Source organism: Gavialis gangeticus, unplaced genomic scaffold (genome assembly GCF_001723915.1).
Source record: "Gavialis gangeticus isolate Ggan-Ray unplaced genomic scaffold, GavGan_comp1, whole genome shotgun sequence".
Classification (NCBI taxonomy): domain Eukaryota; kingdom Metazoa; phylum Chordata; order Crocodylia; family Gavialidae; genus Gavialis; species Gavialis gangeticus.
The window spans coordinates 46,642,995-46,663,380 of NW_017729006.1; the positions used below are offsets into that span (position 1 = coordinate 46,642,995).

At 45.1% G+C, this 20,386-nt stretch overlaps 2 protein-coding genes across 2 annotated transcripts in view; both read right to left on the reverse strand.

Moving 5' to 3' along the window:
• TEX10 (testis expressed 10) overlaps positions 1 to 845 on the reverse strand; it is a 157,836-nt gene extending 156,991 nt beyond the window's left edge. The window contains exon 1 of the mRNA XM_019509169.1: positions 753 to 845. The gene's annotated coding sequence lies outside the window, so the exon portion shown is untranslated. The remainder of the gene's footprint in view (positions 1 to 752) is intronic.
• Positions 846 to 7,111: 6,266 nt separating this feature from the next.
• The window catches only part of LOC109291928, a 66,523-nt gene continuing 53,248 nt past the window's right edge, over positions 7,112 to 20,386 (reverse strand). Inside the window, exons 14-16 of the mRNA XM_019509170.1 lie at positions 10,088 to 10,195; positions 8,459 to 8,636; positions 7,112 to 7,650 (exon numbers count right to left, since the gene is read on the reverse strand). Of these exons, the coding sequence (XP_019364715.1) occupies positions 7,583 to 7,650; positions 8,459 to 8,636; positions 10,088 to 10,195 (354 nt within the window). The 3' untranslated portion in view covers positions 7,112 to 7,582. The remainder of the gene's footprint in view (positions 7,651 to 8,458; positions 8,637 to 10,087; positions 10,196 to 20,386) is intronic.

Genomic DNA, 20,386 nt, shown 5'->3' on the forward strand with positions numbered 1-20,386 from the left:
AGCCCCTGGCCACCAGCGCTGCCTGCATGTCTCCCTCTAGACCCATAGCCCCTCCCCCCCCCCCAGTGCCCGCCCCTCACTCCAGACTCATAGCCCCCTCCACCCCAGCTCTACTAGTGCCCCACCTCCAGCTGCCTCTCTCCTGTGAATAGATGGGGGGCGGTGGTTGGGGGGCCCATGAACCCTGGGGCTCTGCCTAGGTGCATGCATTAGCAGGAGCCCCCCTGCACAGCTGGGTGAGCCGTCCAGGCACTTTTCCCCCACCACCCAGCCGGGCCAGGGTTCCACTCACCCCTACCCCACTCCCTCCCTCACCGCGGGGGGGTTCCATCGGCCCCCACCACCCCTGCACTCCCGGACGAAGCCGCCTGCTGGGCGGGGGGGTAGGGCGCGGTCGATCCTGCGGTGCCCCTTTACTTCAAAAAGTGATCTTCGCCTTTGCTGGAGACCGCTGCTCTAAAATCACAGCCGTGCTTTGAAAGGACGGCAGCCCCTCAACTCCTCGCCCGCGCGTGTGCGCCACGCGCTGCGCAGCGCCAGGCCCCGCCCTTCAGGTGCTGAAGCAAGGGGGCAGCGGGGCGGTCCCCCACCGACAGCAGGCAGCCAGCCCGCCGCCCCGGCTCCAGCATAACCCGGGCGTGGGCGTAGGCCTGCACCCCGCGCTCGGGGGCGACGGGACCGCGAGCCCGGCTCCCACGCTGCGGAGGAAGGAGCACTCGCGGGGCCCGCGCGCCAGAGCCCCAGTCACTCACCAACACACGCGGGTACTCCGCTCCTTCCGGCCTCCAGTGCGCACTTCCCGGAAGAGGTCGGCCGCCCTATGCGCACGTGACCCCTCGGCGGGGGCGGGGAGCGGAAAGGGGCGGGGCGTGGCGGGCGGTCCGCAGCTATAGAACGGCAGCAGCGGGGGGGGGGGGGGGTTTTGGGGCAAGGCGCTTTTTTAGCCTTTTTCCTGCTCTGCGTCGTCATCTTGCCTTCTCCTGTCTCTGCCTGGCCAGTCCCTGCCCCACGGGGAGGTGGTGAGAGCAAAGGTCCGGTCTGAGCGAGGCTGAGTGAGGCGGCAGTGCAGGAACAGGGCGGGGGCTGCCCTGGCGTCGGGGAGCCTGCTTTCACAAGGGCACGGGTGTCCCTCAGGCTGCTAACGTGCGGCCTGTAATGTGGAGCCCAAGCGAGGGAAAACACCGTGTATCTGGGTCTACGAAGGCAGTTTTCCTGAAGTGTTCCCGGGGATGACTGTTCTTCTGGAGTGGTTCAGTACCCGCAGCGGTGTTGGGACTTAAAGCCCACTTTATGGAAATGGGAGGTTCCTCTAGCTTGCTCTTGTGGCTGTATGACTGAGGGCAGGTGAAACTCGGGGGCATCCAAACCCCAAGCCTTTGGGCTTAGACCTGCATGGAGGATGCCCACCAAAAGATTTGGAAACATCTGAAGTCCCTGGTGATGGTGGAGGATGTTTGCCAGTTGTAGGGCCACTTATGGTTCTGGACTGACTCACCGATTTGGACTTGATTTGGCTGGGAACATGAAAAATTTCTTTAAAAATATATTTTTAAAAAAGAGTGTAGTTGCATTAACAGTTTAGCAAAGCGTTTAACTTCATTAAGTAGGGGTGCTAGAGTCTAAGTTCCCTAGGCTTTCCCTAAGTTCTTTAACACTACATACAAAGTAAACAGAAGGAAGAAAGCAAAATGCCCCAAACCTTTTCACCTGAGCTAGTGTAAAACATACATTTAGGAGGCTGTGGGGAAGTGCTTTGTGTAACAATTTGGGGGGGGGAGCAGAATCCCAAAAAACAGACCTTTCCCAGAGGCATGTTTCTCTGCCCTGAGATTTAACAATCACAACCCCCCTACCCCAAAGTACCTCAGCTGGAGCCTGCTACTCCCCTCCCCATGTCCTGCATCACATTAGCTGCTGATGAAGTCATCCCCTATTGCTTCTAACCGTTCGAGCTGCACAGAGCCTGCAGTGTTCCCCATTTCAATCTGATTGAGGCACCCAAGTTCCCCTGTAAATTCTTTTCAGATTTTCCCTCACTCCCTGTCATGGCCAAGATGCATGGATTAGTAAAACAGGGCTTGTCTATACAATCCCAGAGGTCTGTCCTACCATTGGTGGGGCCTGAGCACACCTCCTGACTCTGCTGATGTGCTCCACAACCCAGAGGTGCTTCAACAAGATTGCTCTGAACTGGTCCCCAGTGGCTGCTCTCTGGCTCTGCAGAGACAAGGGCTCTAGCATGGGACAAGCCTAGAGAAGCCACACTGATGCATTTCCATTTTGGAGTCTGCCCAGGGAGTCAGGTGGGTGGGATGTCAGCCCTTTGGAGATGGGCCATACTGTTGCTAGTGTACCGACAAGGCCATGGCCACAGACCTTCCCATGATACAGGGTTAAGCAGGGAGTGTTAGGAAACAGGCTTAGGAAAAACCATGAGAGTTCAACTAGTCCACCCCTGGCCCCTTGGTAGGAGTAGCTCTATCTAAACCATTCTTCACACACCACACCATCACTATGGCCCCTGCCCTCCCCTCCACCTGTTCTGAGGTGCAGTCCTCCAGCATCAGACACCTACACCCCAGTGCCTATGGTCCCAGTTTCTGCACCAATGTCATCTCCTGCCATGCCTGTCTGCCCACTGCTTCTAACGGCATCTCTGCCTGCCTTGTCATCTCCTATGAGTAGGGCTCCCCAGTCCAAGATGCAGAGCATTTGCTGCCTCCTAGTGGCCATCACACTCCACATTCAGACCTATGTGCAAAGCTCTGGAGTTGGGGGCTGGGACTTGCCCATGGGGGAGCCCCCAAAGCTGTTTGAAAAGGCTATCTTCTTTGTACATTAGGGCAATACTGAAGAGGCTATTGAGAAGAGAAACTCTGTAGGGCATACATTTGTCTTCCTTACCCCTGTCCCAATCCTCTCCAGCACAATCCTCCTGCCTTCCCTTCCCCCTCCTTCAAGGAGCCTGTCTCCTCATCAGGCTTCTCCCATGGGGAAACAGGAACCCTCCCTTTGCCCCACACTCCCTTCCACTGGAAAGCCACCATGCAGCTGCCATTGGGAGAGCCTGGAGGATCCTCTCTGGTGCCGATTATGACTAGGGACCTTCTACAGCATGTGTTACACTGTGGGGGAGGGGGGGCACTTGGTGCTCCCACTAATGGATCTTGGAGCATGTCCAGAAGGACAGCTCCTTAGCCCAGCAAAGAACATCAGCAGTGACTGTTGAGTTAGTGCTTGATGGAGCCTGAGAAACCAGAATACATCAGGCAGGCCAAAGATAAATTGAGAGAGCCAATTCAGGAGCTCATGGCAGGACAGAGCAGCTCCATGTCCCAGCCAGCCAGGAGCCCCTTGACTGGTTGGTCACCATTGCAGAGGAGCAGCTGGCTGATTTGGGCACCTGGTGTGAAGCAGCAGAAGTGTGCGAGTGGGAAAGGGACTCACACGAGCGACAGAGGGAGACATGCAAGCAGGAGCAGGCAGCCCATGAGCAAGAGAGGGGCTGGAAGGAGGGGGCATACTGTGCCTAGCTCCTAGAACTTAAGGACCGGCACATTACCCTCCTCAAGAGGATGGTGACAACCCAGGAGCAGCAGGCCTCCATGGCAGCTCCGGCAGTGGGGGCCGCAGAAGAAGACTACCAGGTGCTCAACAGCATCCTGGCCCTGACACCCTCTTCCATGCTGCCTGCTGCCAGCCCCAGCCCCGCTTGCCACCTGGCAGCCACCAGGTGCCCAGCCACCAGCCCCAGGCCTAGCCTCAGGGCAGTGGGCCTAGGAGGAGGCCCTGCAGCAGCTGCTTCTGAGCCAGGTTCCTGGCATCTGGGCCACCTGTCTGGGCTGGCGCCCTGCCCCCTTCTCCCCCAGTCCTCTGCCTGCCATGTAGCCCCTGAGCAGGAGAAGACCTCTGCTGGGCCTGGGCCTGGACCTGTGGAGCAAGAGGGAGAACAGGCTGGCCAGTGCCTGCCCTGACCCCTGGTTAAGCCTTTGGACTGCCAGCCTCACCGCAGTGTCTGCACCCACAGTGGTTCCACCAGAGGCTAGGGTGCTGGACACTTCTCCCCAGGCTGTGCACCATAGGCGCTGCCAGCCCACCAATACCGAGTGCACTGCTGTAAACAGCAGAATGGGGAAGAAGGTGTTTTATTGGTGGTGGGAATTGGGGTTGGGGGGGCAGGAGGGAGTGTGCTGTTTTGGAAGGAAATAAAGCTTGTTGAATGTAAACTGTCTAGAATGCCTGTAGTTGTATGGGTAAGCTGTGGGCCTAGAGTCCACTGGCAGCAGCCCAGGGGTCCTACTGTGTGGGATGGGGGAGGAGGTACTCTGCAGGTGCCTCTCAGACACAGTACCTTGTCCACGACTGGTGGGGGGAGCAGGGGGAGGAGTGGGGGACATCCACAGTGCACTTGCCACAGGTTCCCAGAACAGCATCTCCTGCCAGGCTGAGCCCCTCTCTCCCCAGAGCCCCCTGGCACCTGGCCAGCAGTGGTCAGAGGCTGCAGTTCCCCCTGGCTGCTGCAGGAGGTCCGAACAGGGCAGGAGCAGCCCTGGATCTACTTAAGGAATAAATCTGTTCTCAATAGGATATATGTGTAGATGCGTTCCCTGGGCTAGCTTACTATGCAGTAATTTACTGCGCAGTAAGTCCAATACATATTAATAGCATGTGTAGATGCACCCAGTGGATGCATCTGCATAAGCCAATTTACCACGCAGTAGACTAACTGACGTGCAGTGAAGTGTCACCACCTACACATGCAGGTGCTTACTGCACAGTAAATTAGTCTACTGTGCAGTTAAACTGCACACCTCCCACATCCACCTATTCAGGCAATAGGCCACAAGCTTTCCCTAGAACATCTGAAAGTGCAGCAAAGAGGACTAAGTGGCTGAATGGATTAACCACCAGCTTCTGCCAGTCTATTGACTACTAATGATCTCCAGTCTATTGCCACTTCCCATTTTTAAAGAAGCGGGAATGGGTCAAATAAGAGAGAGGACCTGCTCCACTGCTTTTCCCTTTTGGTTACCTGTGAGATAATGTAATGGTTTCAAGAAAAAAATGGTGCGGGAAGAGAAGGAAATCTGTGGGGTTCATTTTGGACTCCCAAAGAAGCATAGCACATTTCCACTATTCAGAGCATGTTCTCTAATTTCACTCATTGACACCAGCAAATACGAACAAACCAACAAAATCCTTTGGCTCAAAGATGGCATCATGGGCAAAGAGTAGAACATGTTTGTAAAAGAGCCTGGGACTCTCTGTTCCTTTAAAGGAAAAGCAGTCCAGCCAGGGAGCTCTGCAGGGGGCAGCAGCTGCTGATTGCTGGGACAACAGTGCTAACAAGTCAATTAGCAGGCACCTACAAGCAGTCTGCAGACCAGAAATAGGCAGTGCCCTGAGAGCATATAAACCTTAGTCTTGGGCTGGCAAGCTAGTGTAGCTCTGCCAGTTGCAGTGTTAGGAGCTCCTGCCCAGGGATGATCAATTATCTGCAGGAACACGGAGGCTCAGGGAGCTCACAAGGAGCCCAGGCTGGGAGGTATGCCAGCAGAGGGGTGAAGGAAGATTTGCCCTCATAGAGGGGCAGAGGGCTGCTTCCACTGTTGTTGTTTATGTTACAGCCCAGAGGTTTATGTTTATTTTACAGTTATACCAGTGGTTTGGGTGGGGACTGAAGGGGAGGAATAAGAAGGTCCCATTAGTGCCTGTGGGGCATACAATAGCCTTGAGCCCTGCCAGGGGCAGGCTTAAGGTTTGAGCTGTTGCTGAGCCTGGAATAGGCAGGGTGTGCAAGGTGGCAGCCAGATGAGGGCCAGGGGCCTGGTGATCACTAAGTCATTGAATAGCTACCTCAGTGACATGGGAGAAGTGGGAAGCACAGTACTGTTCCCCTCTATTTAGGGTGACCAGATATCTTGGTTTGGCCAGGACACTCCCGGATTCAGTAGCCTGCTCCCTGTTGATTGATCAAAAATCCTGGGCTGGAGTCCAGCAGGGAGGCAGCTGGGCAAGCACCACTGCTCCTATGTAGGAACAAGGTGGACAGACTGGATTGAGTGCAACTCTGCCCACACGTGGCATGTCCTTGCTCCCGCATGGGATTTCTGATCAACTGGCTGGGATCAGGCAATGGAATCCTGGGGTGTCCTGGCCAAACTTGGATGTATGGATATTCTAGCTCTGTTGGAGGATAGAAAAGTACCATGAAGCACTTCATGCTGAAGTGTTTTATCTAGTATTATTATTCATAAGGTTTGGGCTGATTTGTAACACTTCACTGCTGTGCATCATCTGCACTCTCACTTTTTAGAGCACTTTAAAGGTAGTTGGAGAGCTACAAATGTTTACCTATATATTCTCATGCTCTGTTTTGTTTCCAGACCTGAGGGAAGGCATTTTGTTTCTGAAAACTTGTTTTAGATTGTCCCAACTATATAGCTGGTTCAATAAAGAGTTACTAGCAAACAAATCCTGCATCTTACATGTTCCTTGGACTTTCATGGCTATAGCAACACTTATCTAACAGTGACCATATGTATTTTCATGGATGTTACTAATAATGTCTATCCAAAGATCAAAACTATGAAATAAAATGATTTCACTTGAGGCATACTACTTACATGCATATTGACTCTACTCTGCTCTATGTCCAGCCTCGTATACTAGGGAGATTGGAGAAAAAAAAAAAAACTTGACTAGCTGTAGAATGAAGTTGACTAGATGCTCTCCAAATGTGGTGAGAGCTATTTTGTATGTTCTAGAAACTGGAATCTCTTTAGAAGAAGTGTAAACAATGTTCTGTATTTTATTTACCCAAATATTAATCATTTCATGGCTTTCATCTACTTCTACAATACCATAGGTTAAGCTTTTTTAATACCTAACCACCTTTGTGGCTGTGTTCCTTCTATGACATGACCTTTGAGTCCAAAAAGAGCATGGGGGCACTACCCAAAATTTTAAATACCACCAAATACAAACTATTTAAAAATACTTATTGTAACACAGAGATCTTTATTTACATTCTCTCATAAAAAATGTCTTGAGGCAAAAAGTCTATCTATATGATGTATAGATTTTTATATACAAACTTGAAATAAAAATGTTACAGTACTGATATTTTAGTCACAAATATGATTTATGACTTAAAAATGCTGGACTGATGGCCCTAAAAACAGTCTTCCATTAATTCACATTTAAATGAACAGTTAAAAGAAAATGTTATACCTCTAGCATATGATCCAAAGACATCTGGCCTAGATATAGCTATGCCAGTTTTCAAAAGTGATAAAAATGTTTGTACAAAAGGGAAAGAGAACATTTCAGTGTTACATTCTCTTTCTAAAACATACAGAACGTCAACTTATTTGGATATCAACATAAATCTGTCAAATTAAACTACTAATCTGTAGTTCTGAAAAGTAATTGTACAAAATGTAGATGCACTGAATTTTATTCGTATAAGTTTCTTAAAGTAAAAGACAAATCTTCAGTTTATGTTAATATAGTAATTCCAAACCAATCATTTTTTTTTTTTTTTTTAATATCGCTGCTTACTGCCATTGCTCACTGTGCTCTAACAGTCCAGTACTCTAAGATTCCCACTTTCAGTCAGGATCCTTATCATATTTGGAATGTCAATTCCTTTATTAAAAAATTAAAAAGAAAAAAGAAAGAAAGATGGGTGACTTGTTGGTAACATTTTTAAAATATACATACACGCTAAAACATTTGGACATTGTAACAAATACTTCTGAACAGCATGCTTAAGTGAAACAAATTTTCAAATGTATTTTATTAGAATTCTCTCAGATGGTCTTTAGTGACCAGAATGCTGCTTTATTTCTAGGTGCATCTAGAAACTGTGTGTATTCTCAATTCCAAGCCCTACGACAGGCTGCCTATTATAGGAAGGCAGCAATGGATTTTGATACAAAAATGTGGGTGGATTCAGTAACTGAGACTTATCAGGAACTCACAGATGAAAATACTTATTTTTCTGGCTTGGAGTAGATTACCAAGAATGTTCAAGTAAGACAACATTAGGTTCTTAAAAAATCCTTTTTCCTTAGAATCTCATTCAGAAAACAATCTACTGTCTTTTCAAGGGTGACACTGCTCAACTTAAACCAAATGAAATTTCATGGTATGAAAATCCCTGTAAACATTAATGATCTTAGAAAAAAAAACTAAGTAAAGCAATAAAAATTAAGGTGATGAACATGACATCTTCAAAGAAGAACATGCATTACAAACATTTTGATCTGTCATATTAGGACACTCTTGCAAAAGTGGAAAATGAACATTTTTAGATAAGGCAGTGTCTTGGCAACTTGTTTTTCTAATACAACTTATTCTGACCTGTATAGCTCTGCTCCTCCTAAGTAAATAAGAGAATTTTTTTAAGTTACTAAATGAAAACAAAATTAAGTTGTAAACATGCACACATTACCTCTGAAGGCTGGATTTGTTGCAGCTATTTTGTGTAGAGTAGTAGTAAGTTCTTCAATATCCATGTTTCTTACACTGTTTAAGAATTCTGCAGTGACATCATTTTCATAAAATGTTCCTAAAAAGCCAGCTGACGAGCGTTGGGGTTCATTTCTTTCCATTACAGATAAAGAGTTTTCCTATGATACAATGTTTGATAAGTAGTTTTGAAAGAGAAGGAATACTGCTTTTTTTTAGAAGCAGAAGGCTCTAAGGCTCTGAGGATTCTTTGTTACTTCTCTAAATGGAGACTGAAGGACTTATGTATCTAATTTGTAGGATGGTGTTAGGAAGTCTAGCATGAACTTTTCGTGATGCATCCTCATACAATTGTTGGTCTGGATACTTCCTGTTCGCTATGCAACGTGCTGAAGGACAAATGCTGATTTTTTTTTAATTCATAACTTAATCTTACTTAGCTGTTGGACAGAGCACTTAACTTTAAATGGGGAGACAGAATCAGTATAACATACATTTAAGTTTTGTAAAACTACTGGGATAACATTAACATTATTCAATAAACCATTATAAATCATCTGCCACTGAGATTTTAAGAAACCATTCTCTCAAATTGTCAAACCCCCTTGTCACATACATGCTGTGGTTCTCATTTTTCAGCTTTTAGAACAGAACTGCAAGTTAGCATAAATACCCATTTCATTTGCTAGCAGCAGGGAAGAACAGTATTCTGGCCAAAAGCCCCATGCTTAATCTTTTATTCCACATGACTTCATGAATTACCATAGCAGCATCTCTCAAAAGAACGAATGATTGGGTTTTTTAAATGTTAACATGTAGTAGGATAACTAAGCATGAGTTTCCAAATACCGTTTTGTTTTTTTTAAAAGGCTTGAAAAACAGGCCAACTTTGTCATAATTTTCATCAGAAAATTTCCAGGGCCCTAGTCATCAGCAGGTTAAGGGAGATAATATTACAAGTACTGAAAGAGCTATGGACTTGGCTCGCCATCTTCACTACAAAAAAAATCTATCATCCTGTGGTCAAAACGTGGACACTGTCTATTTGTTCATTCTACTTACGTATAAATACCATTTCTGAACTGAAAAATATTCACTGTGCACAAGTCTAAAGATAAATTCTATTGCAGGACAAATGTATATGTATATGTAGGAACCTAATGAATTCACAATGGAGGTGGGGTGCACTGTAGCTCCTTTAACCTTGCAGATTCCCGTCCTGTCCCCTCACAGTTGGTAGAGGGGCCCCACTTGCAGCTCAACTGCTCAGCAGGGAGGAGAAAACTTCGGTTTTAAATATGACGCCATTTTTGCCTTCTGCCACTGACTGGCTGATGGGCTCCGGAAAGCCCTGCTGTTTGCTGCTGACTAGTGGGGAGGCAAAAATGGCACCATGTTTAAAACCACAGTATCAGCTTGCTGATCAGAAGGGAGTGGCAGGATCCTCCACTAATCAACAGTGAGGGGTGGGGGGCAAAGGGCACGCAGGGAACATGCAAGTTTAAAGGAGCTGCTGCACACTCTATTCCTGCTATGATCTATCGATATAATGCATGTATAGATAGATAGCTAGATAGACAGACAGATAATGTGCGTGTGTAAACATATTTACTTTTCTTGGTGCAACCTGTTGTCGATATTCCACCAAAGCATCCGTAAGAATTTGTGTAACCTTTAGGATGAATGAAGCATCTTCTTCATTCAATATCTCAAAACCTTGCTGGCAAAGAGGAAGGGAAAACAAAAACATTTTTTAAAAGATAAGATAGTTTAACTTTTCATATATGGCCTAGATGAACCATGAAAATTCTGTTATAAGTAAAGCAGCTAGAAATTTAACTTGAGCCACAGCCACATGAACAGGATATCCTAGGAAAATACCAGCTGCCCCAAGGGATGAAAACATTGTTGCAATTACATTAGGCAACAATTTTAGCTAAAGTAATCTGGGAATTTTTACCTTGTTTTTAATTCTAGTTCATTTCTTTTTAAGAAAAATTAGTTTAATCCCTTCAAAAACTTTTTGCCTTGAGGTTCCCCATCTCAGAACAACTCTTTCATAACTTTAGTTTCTACAGAAAGAACTGTAAGAACTCCACTCAAGTTTTAAGTATCAGTATGAATTTTGCTATATTAAAAGTACATTAGAATCAACAGAATCAGCAACTTATCCTTCAACTGCCAAAAAGCTTCCAACAGAAAATAAAAAGCGAATTAAAATATTGATTCCCCTCCATAAACATACAATCTTTTGCTATATTCCCATTCTCTAAAAGCATCAGAGCATAGAGAAGCCTTGCAGCATGCCCCAAAGGTCAGTAACTTCAGGGTATTTTTCAGACTAAGGCTTCCATCCTCTTTTAGACTGCAATGGTTCCAAGTGAAAACCTGCACATTTTCACAACCTGGGCAAGTACTGCTTAGGGCCAGAAGCAGATTTTCCATTAGGCAAGTCTCAAGACACTCACGGCTTCTTAGGTGAGAAGCCATCACCCTCAGACCTTACTTATACAGTAAATTTGGACAATCAGTATGCTACAGAATTTACAAATGGAAATATAACATTCTTCTTATATGAAACAGGGACAGTATTTTTTCCAAAAGGGATCCTGTAATTTCAAAGATATAGGGAAAAAAAAAGATAACCAAGTACTAGACAGAAGAAGCAGGTGTCAAGGTAATCAAGAGACAGAAATTACAACTAAGGGGAGCAGAAATCACACTAAAATATTCTCTGTGAAATGGGAAAGTTGGAACAAGCTAACCTAAAAAGACAGCCTGCAGTATTCTTCCTCAATACCTTGATAGTTCTACAAAAAACTTGTATAAGACAGAATACCACAACATTTAAGCAGTCCACCATTTCTCCAAGTAGGATGCCTGAAAAACAACATACTATATTTCAATTTGATAATACATTTTATCAAAATGTGAAAAGTTAACCAAGTTTCACGCATGGCTTGCCTTGCAGTGTATGGATTATTTTTTAGATATACTCAACTTGAAAACTAGCTGGTTCTAGTTGCAGACTTCAACTCGCTGAGGGAACCGATGGGTAGGATCCCCTGGGAGGCCAGAAATACTGGCTGTACTTTAAAGAAAACTTACTAAGGGCACAAGAACAAACCATCCCAATATGCAGGAAGATTAGCAAGTATGGCAGAAGATCACTGTGGCCTGGCTTCAGGAACTCTTCAATGAGCTAAAACACAAAAAGGAAGCTTACAAGAAGTGGGAACTTGGACAATCAACTAGGGAGGAGTATAAGTATATTGCCTGGGCACGCAGGGATAAAATCAGAAAGGCCAAAGCACAATTGGAGTTGCAGCTACCAGGGGACAAAGGGATAACAAGAAGGGTTTCTATAAGTAGGTTAGCAACAAGAGGAAGTTCAGGGAAAGTGTGGGCCCCTTACTGAATGGGGGAGACAACCAAGGCCCCCCTCTACACATTATAGGTATTGTGCAATTAATTGGTTAATCAAGCAATTACCTTAAGACTAGCTACACATGTAAAAAAAAAAAAGCTTCAACCACTATGAAGTCAGACCTCAAAAATGTATATTAACTCTATAGCTGGTTCCAATTTAATTTGCACGTGTAGCAGAGTCTCTCACACCCCCAAACTTTGAGGATTTGTAGTTTCATACACTCCCAAGCCTCGGAGATTGCAGCTGCCACAATTCCCCAGCCCAGTGCATGGGGCGTCTCCACAGCTGAGGGGCTCCCAACCATGAGGGTTTGCTTCTTGCTAGCTTACTTTTAGCCTAGGATTGGGCTCCCCCTGCACCAGCAATAAAACACAATGCGATCTAATGTGCAATCCCACAATCATACCTCCTGCTATGCACATGCAGCATGGCAGGAGGTGTGACTGTATGGATCACACAATAGATTCCATCATGCCTTTACCAGCATGTGTAGAGGGGGACCTAGTGACAGATGATGTAGAAAAGACTAAAGTACCCGATGCCTTTTGTTTTTACTTCAGTCTTCACAAGCAAGACCAGCTACCACACTTCTGCACCTGGCAGCACAGTTTGGGGAAGAGATGAGCAGCTGACAATGGTGAAAGAACAGGGTAGGGACTACTTAGAAAAGCTGCATATCCACAGGGCCAGACAAGATGTACCAGAGGGTGCTGATGGAGTTGGCCAATGTGATCGCCAAGTTGCTGTCCATTATCTCTGAAAAATTGTGGCGACTGGGAGAGGTCCCAGATGATTGGAAAAGGACAAATATAGTGCCTATTTTTAAGAAAAGGAAGAAGGATTCTGGAAACTGATCAGCCTCACCTCAGTATGGAGCAGGTCCTCAAGGAATCTATTTCTAAGCACCTGGAGGAGAAGGTGATTAGGAACAACCAGCACGGATTCACCAAGGGCAAATCATACCTGACCAACCTGATTGTCTTCTATGATGAAATAAATGGCTCTGTGTATGCAGGGAGAGCAGTGGATGTGATATACCTTGGCTTCAGCAAGGCTTTTGATAAGGTCTCCCACAACCTTCTTGCAAGAAAACTAAGGAAGTACAGGTTGGATGAATGGACTGTATAGTGGATAGAAAACTGGATAGATCAGACTCAAAGGGACGATCCCGGACGACCCCGCTCCACCCAAAGAGGACCCCCGCGATCGGACTTTATGGACTGAGACACTTCCTACAAGCCACTTCCTCTACCACTGCGGACAATTGTAACGGGTTTGTGTGCATCTATCTCCCTTCTCTCTCAGCGTCGCGAACCCCCTCCCCTCCCTTCCCCTGGGCTTAGTTGGCTAACATTGTATCGCTTGTAACCTAGTCACATTCTCCTCCTCTCCCCAATCCCTCTATTGTTAGTCCCTCGCTTGGGCACTTTGTATTTCCATTTCAGCTTTGTCATCTTTTTTCTGGATTCCCAATGCAAAACATCTACTAATAAAAGTAATCAATGGTTCACTGTCTAGCTGGCAGCTGGTATCAAGTGGAGTGCCCCAGGGGTTGGTTCTTCGGCTGTCTTGTTCAGTATCTTCTTCAACATTCTATATGATGGGATGGAGTGTACCCTCAGCAAGTTTTTGGATGCTACCAAGCTGGGTCAAGTAGCAAAAAATGTGAGAGGGTAGGGCTAGGATTCAGAGAAACCTAGACAAATTGGAGAACTGGACCAAAAGAAATCTCATGAAGGACAAGTGTAAAGTCCTGTACTTAGGAGGGAACAATCCCATTCACTGGTACAGCCTGGGGACTGATTGGCTAAGCACCAGCTCTACAGAAAAGGACCTGGGGGTGATAGTGGAAAAGATGCTGAATATGACCCAACAGCGTGCCCTTGTTGCTAACGGTATAGAGGGCTGCATTAGTAGGAACACTGCCAGCAGACTGAGGGAAGTGATTCTTTCCCTCCATTCTGCACCGGTGAGACCACATCTAGAGTAGTGTGTCCAGTTTTCCACTGCCCACTATAGAAAAGATGCAGACAAGTTGGAGAGTCCAGCAGAGGGCAATAAAAATGGTTAGAAGGCTGGGACACATGACTTCTGAGGAGAGGCCGAGGGAACTGGGCTCATTTAGTCTGGAGAACAGGAGACTGAGGGAGGATTTAATTGCAGTCTTCAGTTACCTGAAGGGTGGTTGTAAAGAGGATGGAGCAAGAGCTAGACTATTTTCAGTGGCGGCAGATAACAGAAGCAATGGTTACAAGTTGCATCAAGGGAAGTTTAGGTTACATGTCAGGAAAAGCTCTCCTAGTAGGAGGGCAATAAAGTACTGGAACAGGCTTTCCAGACAGGTTGTGGAATCTCCTTCCTTGGAGGCTTTTAAGACCCAGGTACACAAAGCTTTCGCTGGCATGAGCAGACATGGTTCTTTGGGTAGATGTGACATCTTTTATTAGACCAACTAAATAGTTGGAAAAATTGTTCTTTGCAAGTTTTCAGGCACAAACACCCTTCTTTAGGCAATAGGGAGAGTTTGCTGGTGTTTCTGTGCTCTCCTGGGTAGAACGGAAGTCAATGTGTAAAATACAGGTATGTGAAACTGTAAATGCATAGCAGTGAGCATCAGAGGGAATGGGAGACAATAGGTGAGAGACAAGTGGGTGGGGGAGAAAGAAGGAATGCTGAACTGGCTGGCATGATATAGTTGGGGATGGTTCTGCTTTGAGCAGAAGGTTGGATTAGATGTCCTCCTGAAGTCCCTTCCAACCCTAATTTTCTATGATTTTAGTATAGCAGTCTCACTCTTATATGGAAATGCTTTACTGAATGAAAGCAGTCTTTTTTTTACTTGGGTTTCCAGGCTAAAAAGTTAAGAAAAAAGTTAATAGTGGGAGGCATATTATTTTTTCCAAGCTAAACAAAACATTTTTGCCAAATTCTTCATCTAGAAAATTTAACTGAAGACAGAAGTTCACATTTTTAGCAAACAAGAGGACTACTTTTTCAACCATCTTAAAAGCTAGTCTTAGAAAAATTATACAAAATAATCTTTGTTCCCTCTACAATACTCTAATAAATCTTCAATTTAAGCACAAACCAGACTTTTTCATGTTTTAACATTTATTAAGAAACTAATTGTTTTTCATTGTGTCGTTTCCCCCGCATCATTGCTTTCCTGGAGCGTTAGCACTGTACATGATTTTTATTTTCATCTTTTCACATAACTATTCAAACTTCATAAAATATAGTATTGGAAGGTACCTCAAGGGTCATGTAGTCCAACCCCCCACATAAATGCAGGATACACCATGCCCAAATCATCCCACACACACACTTACTGAGCCCGTTCTTTAAAATATCTGATGAAGGAAATGGTACAAATATCCCTGAAGTTCCACTTCCTATGAATTGCAACTTAAATTCACTGCCTTGAGTCCTGCCCTCTCCAGAAACAGAGAACAGTTCTTTTCTCTTCTTTATGGAAGCCTTTCAAATATTTGAAAACTACTATTATATCTTCTTTATCTCCTTTTCAACACATTAAAAACACACCTATTCTCTCAACCTTTCCTCATGTAGCTTGCATTCCAAGCCCTTTATCATATTTATCACTGGCTGCTGGATTGTTTCCAGTTTCTCCACATTCTTCTTTAGTTGCCTGCAATTCTGGGCTGCACAATACTCCAAATCAGGGGTGGCCAACTTCCATGCGTCACAAGCGGCACACAGTAAATCAGGGAGGGGGCAGGCAGCACAGTTTCAGACACAGTTAGGGAACAGAAAGCAGAGGAGCAGATTGGGCAGGGGGTTGATTTTTGGCACACTTGACAAAAAGGTTGGCCTCAACTGCTCTAAATGAGGCCTGATCAGTACTGTGGAATTATTATCCCCTCCTGTTCCCATGTTCTAATATTTGATCTTAGCCGGCATATTATACATCTATTAATACTACCCCAAACTGTATCTACTTTTCTAATGACTGAACCACACTGCTGACTCATACAGACTCAACCCATGAGCCTTGTATCAGATTTTTTCTGAAATCCTCTATGTGGTTTCTGTAGATAGGGATAGCATGATTTGATATATCTTGACTAAGAATAAATTCACTCATTGAAATCATATCAAAATAAGATCTGAGTTCTGACAACATACAGCAAATCAGAACTATGACACTAATTAAAGATTATGGTGGCTGGCCCATGGGTACCTATTACATGAGCCTCTCTTTCCAGCAAACTTGTTTGGTACAAGATAAAGCAGACATAGGGGGCTCCTTTTTTATTACTGGACCTACTAATTGAACTGGTTACTAAGCGATGATATGTATAAGAAATTGAACATACAGATATAAAAATTAAAAGGATAAAATGCAACTGTTTATAGGACATGGCTAGCAAGACCTCACCTGTATTAATTTTAAGTAAATATTTAACATCCTAATGAAATTCACAAGCAATCCTCATGGTGTTTTTGAGTCATCATTATCCTTTAGGAAAGCAGGGGATCAAGCAACATATTTAGGAGCTTCAGTACCTTTGATATTTGAAAATTAGGTCAGCTTTATTGCAGTATACCAGAAAGTAGGGCATTTCTTTTCCCTCTCCTTCCATGTTTCCTTGGGGAAGAACTACAAGGAAAAGTCAGTCAGACCCAAGCCAGAAGGAACTGATACAGATAATGATAAAGCATAGGAAACAAAAGAGCACAAAGAATTCTCTGCTGTTTTGAAAGGGCTAGTTCTAATTTGGGCTGATTAACCATTTTGCTCTCATTACCTCCTCTTTATTCTCTCCACCTGTTCTGCTCTAACCTGCCCACACATTCTTCCTGCTTTGCTGTTTTATTCCCTTCACTTTTCTTTCTTTCCATTTAAGTATATCACCTAACTTAAAGGCTGGCAACCTATAGCTCATGGACCAGTTCTAGCCCATGAAAACATTCAGTGAAGAAGTGAGGGAATACTGGAAGCACACTGGTGGGATACTGCCAAAAACTGATGCTCCTGTAGGGAGTCTGCACCACTCTACTGCATCCCTGGCTTTTCTTACCACTGAATCTACTGTTGTCCATTGCTACCAGCCATGACACTACAATGGGCGCAAGCAGCAGTGGCAGCTGCAGTAGAGTGGTGCAAGAGTGACTACCAGGTTAGGAAACGCTGGCTCAAGGCAACATTTGGTGGCATGCAGCAGCAGGGGGATGGCAAGGAAAGCAGCTGGGTCACAAGAAGGGCCCACCTTAGAGCCAAGTCACTTTACTTCAACTCAACCTTTGTAAAAGGTTGCTCACCCCTGGATTAACTAAATCTTCATCTCAAAAAGTAAAAAGAAACAACAACAAAACCCCCTGCAAAATATGATCACATTGCTCTGTGCTTGCGTGTAAGCTCTTATTGTATTGGTTTCACCTAAACACAAATATAAATCTTAAATTCTCTTCCTTTCTTGGTGTTCAAATTGTCAGGTGTCCCACTCCATGCCCACCATTTGTTTCATTCTTGAAGTCTGTGCCATTCTATTGAGTAAGAAGAGCAACTGAGATTAACACATCCATAAACCGTCTGTTCTCTTATGCACTCTCACTGAAACATTCTTCAACATAAAAATCTTTTGTAGGAGGCAAACTCCAGATCATAAGGCCACTATTATTAAACAGCTATCACCTATGTACCTTCATACATTCCCATGGGGTAATTTCCTACTCCAGATGCATATTTTGTGCCGTATCTTAATTCTAAAAATTCTTCTTTTTAGGACATACTCACTGGCATCGCAGTGCACAATATCCCCAAAGAACAGCCAGCTTACATGAATGGCTTGCTCTCTGTGGATGAAAAAACTGCCTAAGGTAATCTCACCCCAGGCATAAATGCGTTTTTCCATATTGGGTAACAACTTACCCCAAGCCCATATTAATGCATTACCCCAGTGCAATTTCTGTATAAATGACAGGCCTAGACCTGTTTGGCCACTCTGGGTGGATGCATCTGAAAGGTCAGCATTCATTCACACCTCATTCATGTCCACTTCAGCTATCCATGGTAACTAATGGAAGGCCATCCTCCACTCTGCTTTTGCAGAAGATGCAGTAATCCCTTTTGCTAACCACTTTGTTTGCAGGCAGCAAGGTCATCAAAACACCCTGCCCTTTGCCAAAAACAAAACAAAATACAACCCCTCCAACCCCCCAACCCATTGTCACACCCAAATTCACCTCTGCTCTCTTTTCTCATGGCGAAACTCTGCCTCACCTGCCCCTTTCATAACACGAAGTAGCTTGCCCTGCCTTTGCTATAAGTGATGACAAGGAGCAAAGGGACAGCAGAGAAGAAACAGAACAACTTCATACTGCAATACAGCATACACTATAGAGTCCTCTTCAATGATTAGGGCTTGACACCCCCCACCACCCCATGCCCCTTTCACCTGCTCTCAATGAGCCCCTGTGTGTGGTTTCCAAACAGTATCCACCCACATTTGGCTTTCTTGCAAAGGGTGGATGCTAGTCTCTGGCTCCTCTGCCCAGGAGGAGGGTGCTGCCATAGGGCACAGTGGAATTGCTTCTGTGTCAGCATAGGTGGACAGGCTTGTCTTTGATTGTTATTTATATGCATTTAGCAGTAATTAATTTTCTTTTTTTCTGCAGTCCACGATGAGAAGGCAGTACATATTCAGAGCTGAAGCCTGTTTTGCACAGGTAACTGGGGAAGAAAGCGACTATCCACTGATGAAATGCTATCCCAAGGCAGTGAGGATGCTGACTTTGTTCCAGACATGGGAAACTGTTCAGAGCAAGAAAACCATGTGCCTATGGAAGCTTCATCCAGCTCAGGTGAGGAGCTGACGCCAGAAGCAGAAGCGATGCCAACACTTCCAGTGGGAAAGGGAAGAGGACCAGCCCAGGGTCGCTGTGGAAGGCCAAGGTGAGCTACAGCAGGACGTGAAGCAGAACCACTGCCACCACCCCCAGAAAGCATTGCAGATGACGACACCTTTAGAGGAAGGAATGGCAGAGCGTGGGAAAAAAGTTCACAGCTAATACATCAGAGAACAGGCAAGGACATAGTCCATGAAAGTGCTGGGCCAACAAGAGAAAGTAATAAAGACAGAGTGGTGGAAACGTTCCACCTGTTCCTCTTACAAGATATCCTGAGCGTTATCATAAGAGAAACAAAACAGAGAGAGGCAGAAAGAAGATTCAGGGAGTGGAATGACAGCCATCCTGAAAATAGAAAGGAGTAGAAAAAGCTGGATGAAACAGAGCTGAAAATCTACACTGGCCTTCTACTGCTGAGTGGTCTATACCATGGTGGTCATGAGGCACTGGAAGAGTTGTGGGAGAAACGCACCAGGCATCCTTGCTTCTGTGCCACCATGAGTTTAAATGATTCTGTCAAATCGCCAGCTACCTGAGATCTGACAACAAACTGACATGTGAGGAAAGGAGAGCTGTGGATAAGCTTGCTGCCTTCAGAGATATTTGGACACAAGTTGTGGAGCAGCTCAGGAAGTGGCATATTCCAGGAATACACCTGATGGTTGATGAATAGCTCATTGTGTTCAGGGGTTGCTGTCCCTTCAGACAGTATATGCCCAACAAGCCTGCCAAATATGGCTTGAAAATTTGGTAGTGCTGTGATGCAGCAACATCATTCCCCTTGTTTGGAGACATCTGCCGAGGCAAGCAACCAGAAGCTCCACGCCAAGGTAATCTTGGTACCCAAGTCATTGATAAACTGGTTCATCCCTGGTACAAGACGGGAAGGAATACTGTGGGTGACAATTTCTTCAGAAAGACTGCTACAGCAGGACTTGACTGACTTATGAGGGTACGACTCAGAAAAACAAAGCTGATATTCCCAAACAAAATGCAAGCAAATTGAACAAGGGAAACATCCATTTTTGCTTTTGATGGGGAACTTGCCCTTGTTCCAAAGAAGTCCAAAGTTGTGCTGTTGCTGTCAAGCATGCACCAAGACCAGTCAGTGGGTGGAGAGTAAAGAAAGCTGGACATCAATGACTACAATAAAAATAAGGGTGGGGTGCATAATAACCTTGACCACTTAATCCGTATGACCATCTGCAGACGGAAAAATCAACAGGTGGCCAACAACACTATTTTTCAATATGCTGGATGTGGCTGCCATTTCCAGCCTCATCATTTGGCCAGGCCACAATGCAAACTGGAAGCAAAGATCACATTTAAGACGACAACACTTTTTTTTTTTTTTTTTTGCAGGAGCTTGCAGAACAGTTGATCAATGGACAAATAAAACGAAGAATGATGCATACATGTAATCTGTCTAAGTCTGTCAAGTCTGGTATGACTGCCCTAAATTACAAATTGCCACAACGCACCCCAGCAGAACCTTCTGCAAGTACGAGTGGATGTTGTGCTTTTTATCCAAGGACAGATGACATGGAAACACGGAAACAATAGTTCCATAATTTCTAGGGTCGGAAGGGACCCGAGAAGATCATCTAGTCC